Source organism: Canis aureus, chromosome X, assembly GCF_053574225.1.
Source record: "Canis aureus isolate CA01 chromosome X, VMU_Caureus_v.1.0, whole genome shotgun sequence".
NCBI classification, from domain to species: Eukaryota; Metazoa; Chordata; class Mammalia; order Carnivora; family Canidae; genus Canis; species Canis aureus.
Genome location: NC_135649.1, coordinates 83,648,829 through 83,661,996, shown reverse-complemented (window position 1 = coordinate 83,661,996; position 13,168 = coordinate 83,648,829). Strand labels below are relative to the sequence as shown.

Genomic DNA, 13,168 nt, shown 5'->3' with positions numbered 1-13,168 from the left:
AAGCCCCACCCACTCTGACAGCCTGGCCTGTGCCTCACAGTGTGGTGTCCAGAACTTCAAACGCCGTGAGAAGTGCTTCAAATGTGGTGTGCCCAAGTCAGGTGAGGCCCTCCTGCCTCCTCCCTCCCCCCCACCCAGGGTGTTGGTGGAAGAGGGGAGGAAGAGGGTGACCAGCCTTGGAGCCTCCCCCTTTGTCATCGGCCTGTCTTCTGCGACCCCTGACAGAGGCAGAGCAGAAGCTGCCCCTGGGCGCAAGGCTGGATCAGCAGACGCTGCCACTGGGTGGACGGGAGCTAAGCCAGGGCCTGCTCCCCCTGCCACAGCCCTACCAGGCCCAGGGAGTGCTGGCCTCCCAAGCCCTGTCACAGGGCTCAGAGCCAAGCTCAGAGAACGCCAATGACAGTGAGTCAGTTGTTCCTTCCTTTCTCCCTGCCCTAGGGTGTCTGGGCCGGGCTCTCCAAGACCAGAGAGATGGTGGTGACCAGGACTCAATCCTCCCAGGGTCTCTGCCTGGCAGGGGGACAGAAGTGATGTAGGGAGAGCAGAGGAGGAGCATTGCCCGACTCGACTTTGGGGGTGTGTTGGGAAGGGTCTCAGCAGGTGAGCGACTGAGCTGGGACTTGGACTAACAAGCAGAGTTTATCCAGGAGGAAGAGGTGAGAGGAAGCAGCAAGGGCAAAGACACAGAGGCCAGAGGAGAGGGGCAGTGGGGAGCCATCAGAGGGGTAGGGCTGGAGCAGAGTGTCAGGGGTGCCCCCTAATGCTGGGCCGCTTCCCACAGCCATCATTTTGCGCAACCTGAACCCACACAGCACCATGGACTCCATCCTGGGGGCCCTGGCACCCTACGCGGTGCTGTCCTCCTCCAATGTCCGTGTCATCAAGGACAAGCAGACCCAACTGAACCGTGGCTTCGCCTTCATCCAGCTCTCCACCATCGTGGTGAGGGCGGCACAGGGGGGGGCCGGGCAGCCAGGGTCCCGGCCCCCGGGGTGGGGAGGAGGGACCCTGACCCACACCCCCCCATTTCACCCCGCGCCACCGCGGCTCCAAGCCTGGCGACAGGGCAATGGAGCCGGGGGCCTCCCCGGGCCTGACCCTTCTGCCCCTGCCTCCCTTACTCCCCCAGGAGGCAGCCCAGCTCCTGCAGATCCTGCAGGCCCTGCACCCACCACTCACCATTGACGGCAAGACCATCAACGTTGAGTTTGCCAAGGGTTCTAAGAGGTCAGGACCCCACCTATGCCCCTTCCTAGCTGGCCCCCCAGCCTGGGGCTTCCCATCTCACTCCCAGTCTCTGACATCCTCCCCAGGGACATGGCCTCCAACGAAGGCAGTCGCATCAATGCTGCCTCTGTGGCCAGTACTGCCATTGCCGCGGCCCAGTGGGCCATCTCACAGGTACTCAAAGACTCCCCTCTGCCCTAGCATCCCCATACTGGGGCCACGGTCTCGACCCTCTCGTGCCCTCTCTGCAACCAAGAGGGCTGGCTTGCTGTCTGGCTTTCCCTGGACCCCAAACCCTTTCACAGTGGCTGCTATTGGCTTTGGGGGCCTTGCTGCAGCTCCCTTCCCAGTCACCTCCTCCCGGGCTTTCAACTTCAACACCATCGTGACTGCTTTTCGCTTGTATTTGGTGGTTATTTTATCGACCTGCATTGTTACAACTTTGTTAATAAAATGGAATTTATAAATGGCTGAAAGAAAATTGGGAGAGGAGAATAAAGAAGGGGAGGACAGTGTCTTCTTGACCTGACAACCCAGCACTTGAACTATGCCACACACATACCAGTGTCAGCCCTGGGGGTGTTTTGGCACATGTCTTCGGTGGATTCTTGTTTTTGCCGCTGCCCTGCCTTGCTGTGGCTGGGTGGCCCTCACACTTCACTTGTCTGAGGCCTGCATGCTTTCTGTCAGCAGACAGACACTAGCCTCACCTGTGGGCAAATGCTTCTTAGCAGGTTCCCCTCCCCCTGCGCCCCTTCCTCTGCTAATGAGCCCCTCCCACTGCCCCTCAGGCCTCCCAGGGTGGGGAGGGTGCCTGGGCCACCCCCGAGGAGCCACCGGTCGACTACAGCTACTACCAACAGGATGAGGGCTATGGCGGCAGCCAGGGCACAGAGTCATCCCTCTATGCCCATGGCTACCTCAAGGGCACCAAGGGCCCCGGCATCACTGGAACTAAAGGGGACCCATCTGGAGCAGGTGAGGCCCAACATCTGTCTCTGAGCATTTTGTGGGGTTAGGGAGGGTGGCAGGCCCTGGGTCCTGCCTGTTCACAGGCATTCTCCTTCCTTCCCTGTTCTTCATTACAGGTTCAGAGGCCTCCCTGGAGCCTGGGGCAGACCCCGTGTCACTGCAGGCTTTCTCTCGAGCCCAGCCTGGTGCTGCCCCTGGCATCTATCAGCAATCAGCAGCTGAAGCGAGTGGCAGCCAGGGCGCTGCTGCCAACAGCCAGGTGAGGGAGCTTGAGGGGTTCCTGGGTGTCAGGCAGGGGATCTTGGGTTGTTGCGGGGCGTGGGTACAGGAGGCTTTGGCAGACATTGAGTCCTGTTACCCTGTCTGGCCCCATGACCAGTCATATACCATCATGTCACCTGCTGTGCTCAAATCTGAGCTCCAGAGCCCTACTCATCCCAGTTCTGCCTTGCCACCGGCCACCAGCCCCACTGCCCAGGAGTCCTACAGCCAGTACCGTGAGTAGCCATGGCCTGTGGGTGGTAGGGAGGCGGGGAGTTCCTTAACAAAGCAGAGAGGAGTGTGACCCCCCCTCCTTTCTCACTACCCCCCCCAGCTGTTCCTGACGTCTCTACCTACCAGTATGATGAGACATCTGGCTACTACTATGACCCCCAGACTGGTCTCTACTATGACCCCAACTCCCAGGTGATAGGGTAGCCCAGGGAGTGGGTGGGGTCTGCAGTTCCCCTTCGGAGGTCTTCCCTCACAACCCCCTCCCTCACCCCTCCCCCAGTATTATTACAACGCTCAAAGCCAGCAGTACCTGTACTGGGACGGGGAAAGGCGGACCTACGTCCCTGCCCTGGAGCAGTCGGCCGACGGGCATAAGGAGACGGGGGCCCCCTCAAAGGAGGGTAAAGAGAAGAAGGAGAAGCACAAGACCAAGACAGCCCAACAGGTGAACACTGGGGGTCCAGCAGTCACTGGCTAGCTATTTAATGTCTTCTGATGAATGCATTTCTATCATCTTTAAGCCTTTGCTGCTGAGGGACAGGGGTGGATGTGAGCATGGGAGTGACCATGCTCAAGAGAGACCAGGCTCCTGACCCAGCTCTGCTCTTTGATGCATGACCTTGAGCCAAGGCAGTTGCCTCTGTACACGGTAGGGCTGCCCACCTCCTGAGTGGCCAGTACCATCCATCCGAGTGAGACCAGTCAGCTTTTCTGTCCCCCAGTGGGAACCTTCACGTTGCTTGCATGCCTGAAGCCAGGCTAACCCTGCCTGTGGAAGCAAATGGGCATGCAGACCTCCTTTGGGCTCAGAACCCGACTCTTGGGTAGGTGTCCGGGTCTGTCTACCCAGAGAACTTCTCATGGGCCCATCAGGCTGTGGAAAATGGCCACTGCCATGTCTGATGGGAGTGGGCAATTGGAAGGAACTTCGGTGTCCTCCTGTGGAGGAAGAGTATGACGGTCTGAGTGTAGCACTTAGAAGCAAGAACTAAGTGTTCCCTTGGCAACCTGGTAAATTCTAAAAGTGGAGGGGCGGGGGGAGCAGATGGAATATGGGATACATGGAATCACACGTATTAAAATCCTACCTAGAGGAAGCCATCATCTGCACTGTAAAATGATAAGATGAAAGCATAATTGTGGTGTGAGTGCTTGTGAGGAGAGCAGGCACAGCCCCAGAGGGCTTGGCAAGAGGCACCAACGACAGAATGGCGAGAAACCATGACTTTCATCACCACCTCCTCACCTGCTTGAGACTGCAGGGCAGGAAGGTGCAATGGATGGAGTTGGCCGTCCCAGCCATTGGAGGGTCCCTGAGAGCCTCACTCCCACCTTTACCCCTAGATTGCCAAGGACATGGAACGCTGGGCCCGCAGCCTCAACAAGCAAAAAGAAAACTTCAAAAACAGCTTCCAGCCCATCAGCTCTCTGCGAGATGACGAGAGGCGGGAGTCAGCCACTGCGGATGCCGGCTATGCCATCCTTGAGAAGAAGGTGTGTTGTGGCCACCCCTCCATTATCCCCCCTAGTCTTGTCATCGCAGTGGTCCCTCTGTGAAGTCCCTGAATTTGTGTGTCCGTCTACCCCAGGGAGCATTAGCTGAGAGACAGCACACCAGCATGGACCTCCCGAAACTGGCCAGCGACGACCGCCCAGTGAGTGGCCAGGGCAGGAGGGGGCGGTGCTCCAGTGTAGCCAGGCCTGACCTCTCTCCCCGACTCTCACATTCTCTAGAGCCCACCTCGGGGCCTGGTGGCAGCCTACAGTGGGGAGAGCGACAGTGAGGAGGAGCAGGAACGCGGGGGTCCAGAGCGAGAGGAGAAGCTCACTGACTGGCAGAAGCTGGCCTGTCTGCTCTGTCGGCGCCAGTTCCCCAGCAAGGAGGCGCTCATCCGCCACCAGCAGCTCTCTGGGCTACACAAGGTAACAGAGAGGATTGGCAGGGAACCTTAGCTCGGCCCTGTGTGGCCTGGCGGCATCACACCTCCTCTTGTCTGTCCCCTTGCAGCAAAACCTTGAGATTCACCGGCGAGCCCATCTATCAGAGAACGAGCTGGAAGCACTGGAGAAGAACGACATGGAGGTGAGGGGTGACCCATTCCTGGACTCTCTCCCCTCAAGCAGCTGGTGCTCAGGTCCCTCAGCTGGAGGTAGCCTGGCTGCTCACATCCATCTGTTAGCCAGATCCAGTCCCCACAGGGCCCCTGGTGTTTCCTGCAAAGAGTGACCAGCTACCCTATTCTCACACACACGTTTTCAGCAAATGAAGTACCGGGACCGTGCAGCTGAACGCAGAGAGAAGTACGGCATCCCTGAGCCACCAGAGCCCAAGAGGAGGAAGTATGGTGGCATGTCTGCAGCTTCTGTGTAAGTGCCCAGGGTCAAGGTGAGGGGCTTAGGGTCAGTGGGCCAGTCACTCACACTGTACCACTGGCCCCTCCAGGGACTTTGAGCAGCCCACAAGGGATGGGCTGGGCAGTGACAACATTGGCAGTCGCATGCTTCAGGCCATGGGCTGGAAAGAGGGTAGTGGCCTGGGCCGCAAGAAGCAGGGCATTGTGACGCCTATTGAGGTAAGTCTCCTGTGATCCCATCCCCATCCTCCAGCATTCTCTGTTGCACCCCCATCCTGCAGCCGACCTAACAGCCTGCCTCCCTCACATAGGCCCAGACACGGGTGCGGGGTTCCGGCTTAGGTGCCCGAGGCAGCTCCTATGGGGTTACTTCGACTGAGTCCTACAAGGAGACACTGCACAAGACAATGGTGACCCGCTTCAACGAGGCTCAGTGAGCAGCTGCAGGAGCTGCTTCTACTTATGTCGGGTGTCCAGCCCGGGACAGGGGAGGGTGAAGTGGTGGGTGGTCTGAGTGGGGCCCTGCACCTGTCTACCAGCCTATTCCCCAGCCAGAGAGGCCCTGACCAAGTCAGACTTTGAGTTGGTGACTTTTGTTGGAGAACTGGGCTGGGATCATGCTCTTCTTTTTGTAATAAAAGCTGAAAAGTCAATAGCTTGCATGTCTCTTTCTCATGCACCAGCATGGTTTGTGGCTCACACACGGGGACATAAACATGAGTGGATAAGGTGGGTGGCAGTGGTAGCATTCACAGTGGCTGGTGCATAGGGGCTACCCACTTGGGATAAATATAACAGGAAGTTCTGGTCTGTGCCCCAACCCACAAGATCCTAGTCATAGCCATCTTACCATTGTCAAGTCCAGCAGGTCTTGACCTACCAGGAAATCCCACACCACCAGGGCTTGAAGTCCCCCTGAGTCAGTCAGCACTGAGAACCTCCCACCCCCTGGCCTTTCCACCCAGCAGCTGTACCAGCTGTACAATCGAAGGGCTAACCCCGAACCACACTTGGCCCTCCCTGAATCTGGGGACTGCCTACGGGCATCTCCAAAGGGACAGCAGTGGCCACTCTGGCACCAGTCACCCCTGTGCCCTCCTCAGTGGACAGATGACCCCAGAAGGGTAGGGATAGAGCAGCTCAGCCTGCCAATCCCACATCCCAGAGATGCTTCATCGGGACCAATTGGGCCCACACTCATTCCTGTCCTCTCCACAACTGTTAGCACAGGACCCAGCCCTCCGGTCACAACGGGCCAGTCTGTACCCTGTGATTCCTAACTATGTGTATGCTCAGCACGGGTCTGGGTGCAGTGGAACTTGAAGCTGGGCTGCCCTCTACCGGCGGAGAATGGCTGGGCCGGAAATGGGGCCAGGAACCGCCCCTCCTCCAAACGCTTGTGAGGCGAGAAAGTGGAAGGGGAGGTGCCAAGGGAAAAGGCAGTCAGCACAAAGCCTCTCCCCCCCATTAACTGGTCTGCATTGGGACACCTCCCTGCACCAGCAGAAGGAGGCAAGGTTAGAAAGAGGGTGCCCCCTGGAGGTGATGTGATTTCCCGACACCGGGAGGGGAGAGGGACAGGAAATGGAAGCCACCTGTCTCAGGATGGGTGGCTTTTAGCCTGGAGATGCCCACATGTTCCCTCTTCCCACACCCCAGGGCTCTCAGAATCCCACAACAAGGAACCCTTCTGTGTGTTGAAGTAGTAAATGGTGAGGCCACTGTGGAAAACTTTCATATAAAAGTAAATATATGCTTACCCTATGACCCAGCAATTTCATTCTTATTTACCCCAAATAATGTAAACATATGTCACCAAAAAGACTTGCTATACGTACATGGAAAGTAGCAGCTGTGTTCACAGTAGCCAAAAACTGGGAACCCAAACATCCAACAAGAGGAGGGGAATGGATTGGGTAGCCTGGGTGGCTCAGCGGTTTAGTGCCACCTTCAGCCCAGGGCATGATCCTAGAGACCCGGGATGGAGTCCTACATCAGGCTCCCTGCATGGAGCCTGCTTCTTCCTCTGCCTGTGTCTCTGCCTCTGTGTGTGTGTCATGAATAAATTTTTTAAAGATTTTATTTATTCATAGAGACACAGAGAGAGAGGGGCAGAGGCACAGGGAGAAGCAGGCTCTATGCAGGGAGCCCGACGTGGGACTCGATCCAGGGTCCCCAGGATCAAACCCCGGGCTGCAGGCGGCGCTAAACCGCTGTGCCACCGGGGCTGCCCATGAATAAATATTTTTAAAAAGAGGGGGAGAATTGATAAATTGTCCATTCATACAATGGACTACAACTCAGCAATAAAAAGAACAAAATACTAATACAAATATCAACATAAATGGATCTCAACAAACATGAGTGAAAAAAGACAGAAAAGGGTACACACTGTAGAATTCCATTTATGTGAAGGTCTCCATCAAAACACATTTTGGTGGGGTGCCTGGCTGGCTCAGTCAGCAGAGCATGTGACTGATCTCAAGGTTGTAAGTTTGAACCCCGAGTTGGGTGTAGAGATTATTTAAAAATAAAATCTTAAAGATTTTCTTGGTGATAGAGCCGAGTGGAGGTGGGGAGGGTGTCTTTCACTAGAAAGGGTCATAAGGTAGCTTTCTGGAATAATGAGAAGGTTCTAGACCTTGATTGACTAGGGTACTCGTCACATGGGTGTGTATGTACAATTCAAGCTGTACAATTAAAATCTGAGCATTTTATCATATGTACATGAAATTGGAAAAAGACCACCAGAGCAAACCAATACGAAGCAAGGAAATAAGAGTAGAAATAGATGAAATAGGGAAACAACAGATTAGTAAAATCAAAGGTAAAATCTTTGAAACAAAAATAAGAGGAAAGACAGACCTCTGGCAAGACTGATCAATTAAAGATCAAAAATGCAAGCAAGCACCGAATACAAAATTAAGAAGGAGAACATACTACAAATGCAACAGAGCATTTAAAAAGAATGAACAGGGGATGCCCGGGTGGCTCAGCGGTTTAGCACCTGCCTTCGGCCCAGGACGTGATTCTGGGGACCTGGGATCGAGTCCCACATCGGGCTCCCAGTGCATGGAGCCTGCTTCTCCCTCTGCTTGTGGCTCTGCCTCTCTCTCTCTCTGTCATAAATAAATGAAATCTTTTATAAATAAATAAAAAGAAGGAACATATCTGAAAATCTAGGTGGAATGAATACATTTCTAGAAAAATATAAAATGCCAAAACTGGTCCATGAAGAAACAGATTAGTTGAATGGAGCAAAAAGTAATAAATTGAAACAGTAGTCAAAAGCTTTCCTCTTCCCACCAAAAAAAAGGGGGGGACAAATGGTTTTTATAGGTGTGATTTACCCAACTCCCAAGGAATAGTTAGTTAACTGCTACCTTATAAAAGTTGTTCCAGGTATTAGAAAAAGAAGAAAAGATGTCTATTTTATGAAGCTATTGTAATCTCTATTCCTGAGGCAGGTGAGATAATACAAGAAAATTTCAAGCCCATTTCACTTATATCTATAGATGTAAAAATCTTTAACAAAATCTTCGCTAAATGAATCCAGTAGTATATTTAGCAAACATGTTTTGTTTTTTAAAAGATGTTATTTATTCATGAGAGACACACAGAGAGAGGCAGAGACACAGGCAGAGAGAGAAGCAGGCTCCATGCAGGGAGCCCGATGTGGGATTCGATCCTGGGGACTCCAGGATCATGCCCTGGGCCGAAGGGAGGCACTCAACTGCTGAGCCACCCAGGTGTCCCAGCAAACGTGTTTTGATCAAATAGGATTTATCCCAGGGATGCAAAATTGGGTCAACATCAGAAAAGGCTATGAATGTAGTTCTCTATGTTAACAGACCCAAAGTAAACAAAACATAAGCATCTGAAACACAGAAAAAGCACTTCCATACTTACATAAATTAATGGGTGAAAGAGTAAATACTTGGAAAGGAAGGGAAATATTATTCTTTACAGTAGAATGTCAACTAATAATACTAATAATTGTCAACAATGATAGAGGTAGAAAATTTATGGGTGTGGGGCGCCTGGGTGGCTCAGTTAAGCATCTGCCTTTGACTCAGGTCTTGGGTTCCCTGCTCAGTGGGGAGTCTGCTTCTCCCTCTCCCTCTGTCCCTCCCCCTGTTCATGCTCTCTCACTCTCACAAATATATAAATAAAAATCTTTTTTAAAAATGTATAGATGCTAAAGCTAGTGGTTATAGTAGCAGTCAGTGGGTCACATTTTGATCAGGAACAGGATGTTTGCAATTTCAAAGTATCTCCCTATGAAATATATATTAGTTAATTCCAAAGGGAACAAGAATATCTTTACAGTAGAGAAACCTGGCAGATAGCAGCTTAATGAAGGGAACATGCAAACCTTACCAGTACTAAAATAATGAGCCATCTGATAGAATGAAATGAGGAGTCAGCGATACTTCTGTGATATTCCCACCCCAAATGCAGAACCTGAATCTAACCACAAGGAAGCATCCGACAGAAAAACTGAGGGACATGCTACAAAATTCCTGGCTTGTCATCTTCAAAAATGTCAAGGTCATGAAGGTCAAGGGAAGACTGAAGAACTGTTTCAGACCGAAGGAGACATGCCATTTGAAAGTTCAAATGTCACCTCCTTAATGAGGCCTGCCTTGGCTACCCTATTTAAAATTCCAAACCCTCCCCCACCATACTCCCTAGGCTCTGCTTCCTTTTTTTTTTTTTTTTTTTTAATTTATGATAGTCACACAGAGAGAGAGAGAGAGAAGCAGAGACACAGGCAGAGGGAGAAGCAGGCTCCATGCACCGGGAGCCCGATGTGGTATTCGATCCCAGGTCTCCAGGATCGCGCCCTGGGCCAAAGGCAGGCGCCAAACCGCTGTGCCACCCAGGGATCCCTAGGCTCTGCTCCTTGCATTACTTTTCTCCATAACACTTCTCAACTTCTAACATCCTCTCCATATATTTTTCCCCCTTTTCTATATTGTCTCCTTCATCAGAACAAAAGCTCCATGAGGGAAGAGACTTTGGTCTTGTGTTGCTCACCACCATGTCCCTAATGCCTAAAACAGGGTTTGACATATACCAGGACTCAAAAGCATGAATAAAGACACACACAACTGTTCAAATCACTCTCACTTTAAAAAAAAGGCTAGGAGAAAAAAAACAAAACCAAAAAAGGTTAATGGGAAGCCTGGGTGGGTGGCTCAGCGGTTGAGTGTCTGTCTTTGGTTCAGGGCGTGATCCCAGGGTTCCAGGATCAAGTCCCGCATCAGGCTCCCTGCATGGAGCCTGCTTCTCCCTCTGCCTGTGTCTCTGCTTCTCTCTGTGTGTCCCTCATGAATAAATAAATTAAATATTTATTTATTTTTTAAAAAGATTTGTTTATTTATTCATTCAGAGAGAGCAAAGAGAGAGGCAGAGACACAGGCAGAGGTAGAAGCAGGCTCCATGCAGGGAGCCCGATGTGGGACTCGATCCTGGATTTCCAGGATCACACCCCGGGCTGCAGGCGGCGCTAAACCACTGCGCCACCGGGGCTGCCCTACTTATATTTTTTATTGGAGTTCAATTAGCCAACATATAGTATAACCAGTGCTCATCCTGTCAAGTGCCACCCTCAGTGCCCATCACCCATTAAATAAGATCTTTTAAAAAAAACAAAAAAGGTTAATAGAGTCCCTAAAAATCCATGAAGATGTACAGCAGCCCAAGAGAAATAAACAAAGGACACAAACAAAATTTCCCCAAACAAGAACCACAAATACTTTTAAATCTATGAAAAGATGCCCAAGCTCACTCCTACTATGAGAAATTCAAATTGTAATTACAACAGATTGGCAAACATCCAAAGACTTGGCAATCCACTCAGGCTGTGAACAAGCAGACATTCTCATATGTGGCTGGAGGCAAAGCGAAATGGTACAATTCTTTCTCACCTCCATCTCCCCCTCTCTCTCCTTTTCCTGTTTTCTTACCTCCATGGGCTTCTGCTCAAGCTGTTCCCTCCAGCTGGAATGCTCTTCCCTCTCACTTAGGAAAGTCCAAATCCTGCCTCAGTTCCTCCCACTGATTTATTTGAAGGCAATTAATTCTTCAAAGAACTCGGCCACACTCATTGCTTCAGCTGTCACCTCTGATGGTCCCCAAATCTGTATCTCCAGCCCCAGACCTCCCTCCATCCCCTGAATTTCACACCTGGTCCCCAATTGTTCACTTGACCAACACATACCACAACTTGGATGTCCAATATTCATCTCAAATGTCACATCCAAAACCAAACTCCTCATCTTACCCCACACCTGATCGTAACAGTATTTCCCATGTCAGTTGAAGACAACTCCATCCTCCCAGATGCTCTGGCTAATTACTCTGGGGGTCAGCCAGGATTCCTCTCTACTTTTCATGTCCTCTGATATCTTGGCAAGTCCTGGCATCTCTGCTTTCAAAATCAATCCAAAATCAAATCCCTCCTCACCACTTCCACTTTCACCTTTTACCATCTTAGTCTGATCCTCTCTCTGCACTTCTAGGCTCTTGCAGTGGCCTTTCCGCTGGTTTTTCTGCTCCCATCTTTCCCCTTAGTTTGTTCTCTCTCCACACAGAGCAGCCAGCCTGTTTATTCTAAGGCTTATAATACCCTCCTTGACACACATGGCCTCAGATCTCATGACCAGTGTTTTCCCTTCCTTGCTCCTCACTCTTCTCTGACTACACAGACTTCTGCACTCTTACTCAGACAAGAAAACTACAGCCTCGGGCTTTGCACCTGATGATCCCTTGGTCTGGAATGTTTTCCCCCATGTGACACATGGCCTGGTTCCTCACTTTTCACATGCCACTTCCTCAGAGAGGCGGTCCCTGACCACTTTACATGGAGTTTCAGGGGAGGTCTCTCTGAGGGGTGGCAGAAGATAAATAGGAAGGAAAAGATCTGATTGAAGAGTGTTCTCGACTGTTGCAAGGGCAATCTCCTTCATATGTTTTTTTTTAAGATTTTTATTTATTTATTCATGAGAGACACCAGAGAGAGAGCACGCGCGTGAGAGCGCCACAGGCAGAGAGCCACAGGCAGAGGGAGAAGCAGGCTCCATGCAGGGAGCCTGATGTGGGACTCGATCCCAGGACTCCAGGATCACGCCCTGGGCCTAAGGCAGGCGCAAAACCGCTGAGCCACCCAGGGATCCCCTCCTTCATGTTTTTTGCTACATTCCCAGTGTTCTGCACTTAGTAGGCATGCAAGAAATCTTTTTCAAATGAATAAATTTGGTGGTTATTGACAGGATATGAGATGCAGAATTTGGGATAGGGTGATAAAGATATTTTCTGTTAAACACCTTTGCTCAAACATCACCTTCTCAGCAAGGCTTTCTTTGACCACACTAAAAATACAGACAACCCCCAGATTTCCCCTGATCTTGTTCTATTTCTCTCCATAGCACTTGGCAGTTGTCACATACATATATACAACACGTATTTACATGTGTACTTAATTATATATTCGCATATGAATATAGAATACACACAATGTATATAAGACATTTATCACATACAGAGGTAAATTATTTACATATTGACACTATCATGTTATGTCAATAAGTAGTATTTATATGCATATTTTATTACATATAATTCATACTATACAGTCACATATATCTATTATAATAAGTATTTATATGCAAAACTGTTAAGTTTTACTTATTTGCCATATTTCTGGTCTCTCTCGCAAGAACATCAGCTCCGTGAGGGCAGGGAAAGAATCCCTAGCACCTAGCCCACAGCTTGAACTCCATAAATGTCAAGTGAATGAACTCCTTGGCTACCTGAGCCTCAGTCTTCCCATCCGTAGGATGGGTGTGCCTTTACATCTGGAGGTACCCCATGTTCCACATCCTTTTTCAATCCCCCAGAGCGCAGCTCCGGGAATTCCACAGTCAGGGTTTACATTCTCCCATACTCTGGGCGCTGTAGCCCACCACGTGCACCAGGCACGGGCCAGACAGGACTACCACCCCCAGCATGCCTCGCGCGATAGGGACGTACCACAGCCCGTAGGGGTGTCTGGGTCTGACACGGGCGCCGACAGCACGGGAGCAGAGGCGGGCGCCCCTCTAGCTAAGCATCTG

General features: G+C 51.1%; 1 protein-coding gene across 10 annotated transcripts in view; it reads left to right on the top strand.

Annotated features, from left to right (window-relative positions):
- The window catches only part of RBM10 (RNA binding motif protein 10), a 28,884-nt gene extending 23,183 nt beyond the window's left edge, over positions 1-5,701 (top strand). For 4 of the 10 annotated variants that reach the window (XM_077888418.1, XM_077888425.1, XM_077888427.1 and 1 more), the window contains 17 exons: positions 41-101; positions 226-402; positions 782-939; positions 1,130-1,227; positions 1,314-1,401; positions 2,019-2,205; positions 2,316-2,458; positions 2,579-2,696; positions 2,795-2,886; positions 2,975-3,139; positions 4,039-4,188; positions 4,284-4,349; positions 4,429-4,617; positions 4,703-4,777; positions 4,955-5,061; positions 5,138-5,267; positions 5,360-5,701. In XM_077888418.1, the coding sequence (XP_077744544.1) occupies positions 41-101; positions 226-402; positions 782-939; positions 1,130-1,227; positions 1,314-1,401; positions 2,019-2,205; positions 2,316-2,458; positions 2,579-2,696; positions 2,795-2,886; positions 2,975-3,139; positions 4,039-4,188; positions 4,284-4,349; positions 4,429-4,617; positions 4,703-4,777; positions 4,955-5,061; positions 5,138-5,267; positions 5,360-5,485 (2,130 nt within the window). In that variant the 3' untranslated portion in view covers positions 5,486-5,701. Of the gene's footprint in view, positions 1-40; positions 102-225; positions 403-781; positions 943-1,129; positions 1,228-1,313; positions 1,402-2,018; positions 2,206-2,315; positions 2,459-2,578; positions 2,697-2,794; positions 2,887-2,974; positions 3,140-4,038; positions 4,189-4,283; positions 4,350-4,428; positions 4,618-4,702; positions 4,778-4,954; positions 5,062-5,137; positions 5,268-5,359 lie in introns of all 10 variants that reach the window. The other 6 variants (XM_077888417.1, XM_077888424.1, XM_077888426.1 and 3 more) reach the window with 3 other exon arrangements.
- Positions 5,702-13,168: the final 7,467 nt, after the last annotated feature.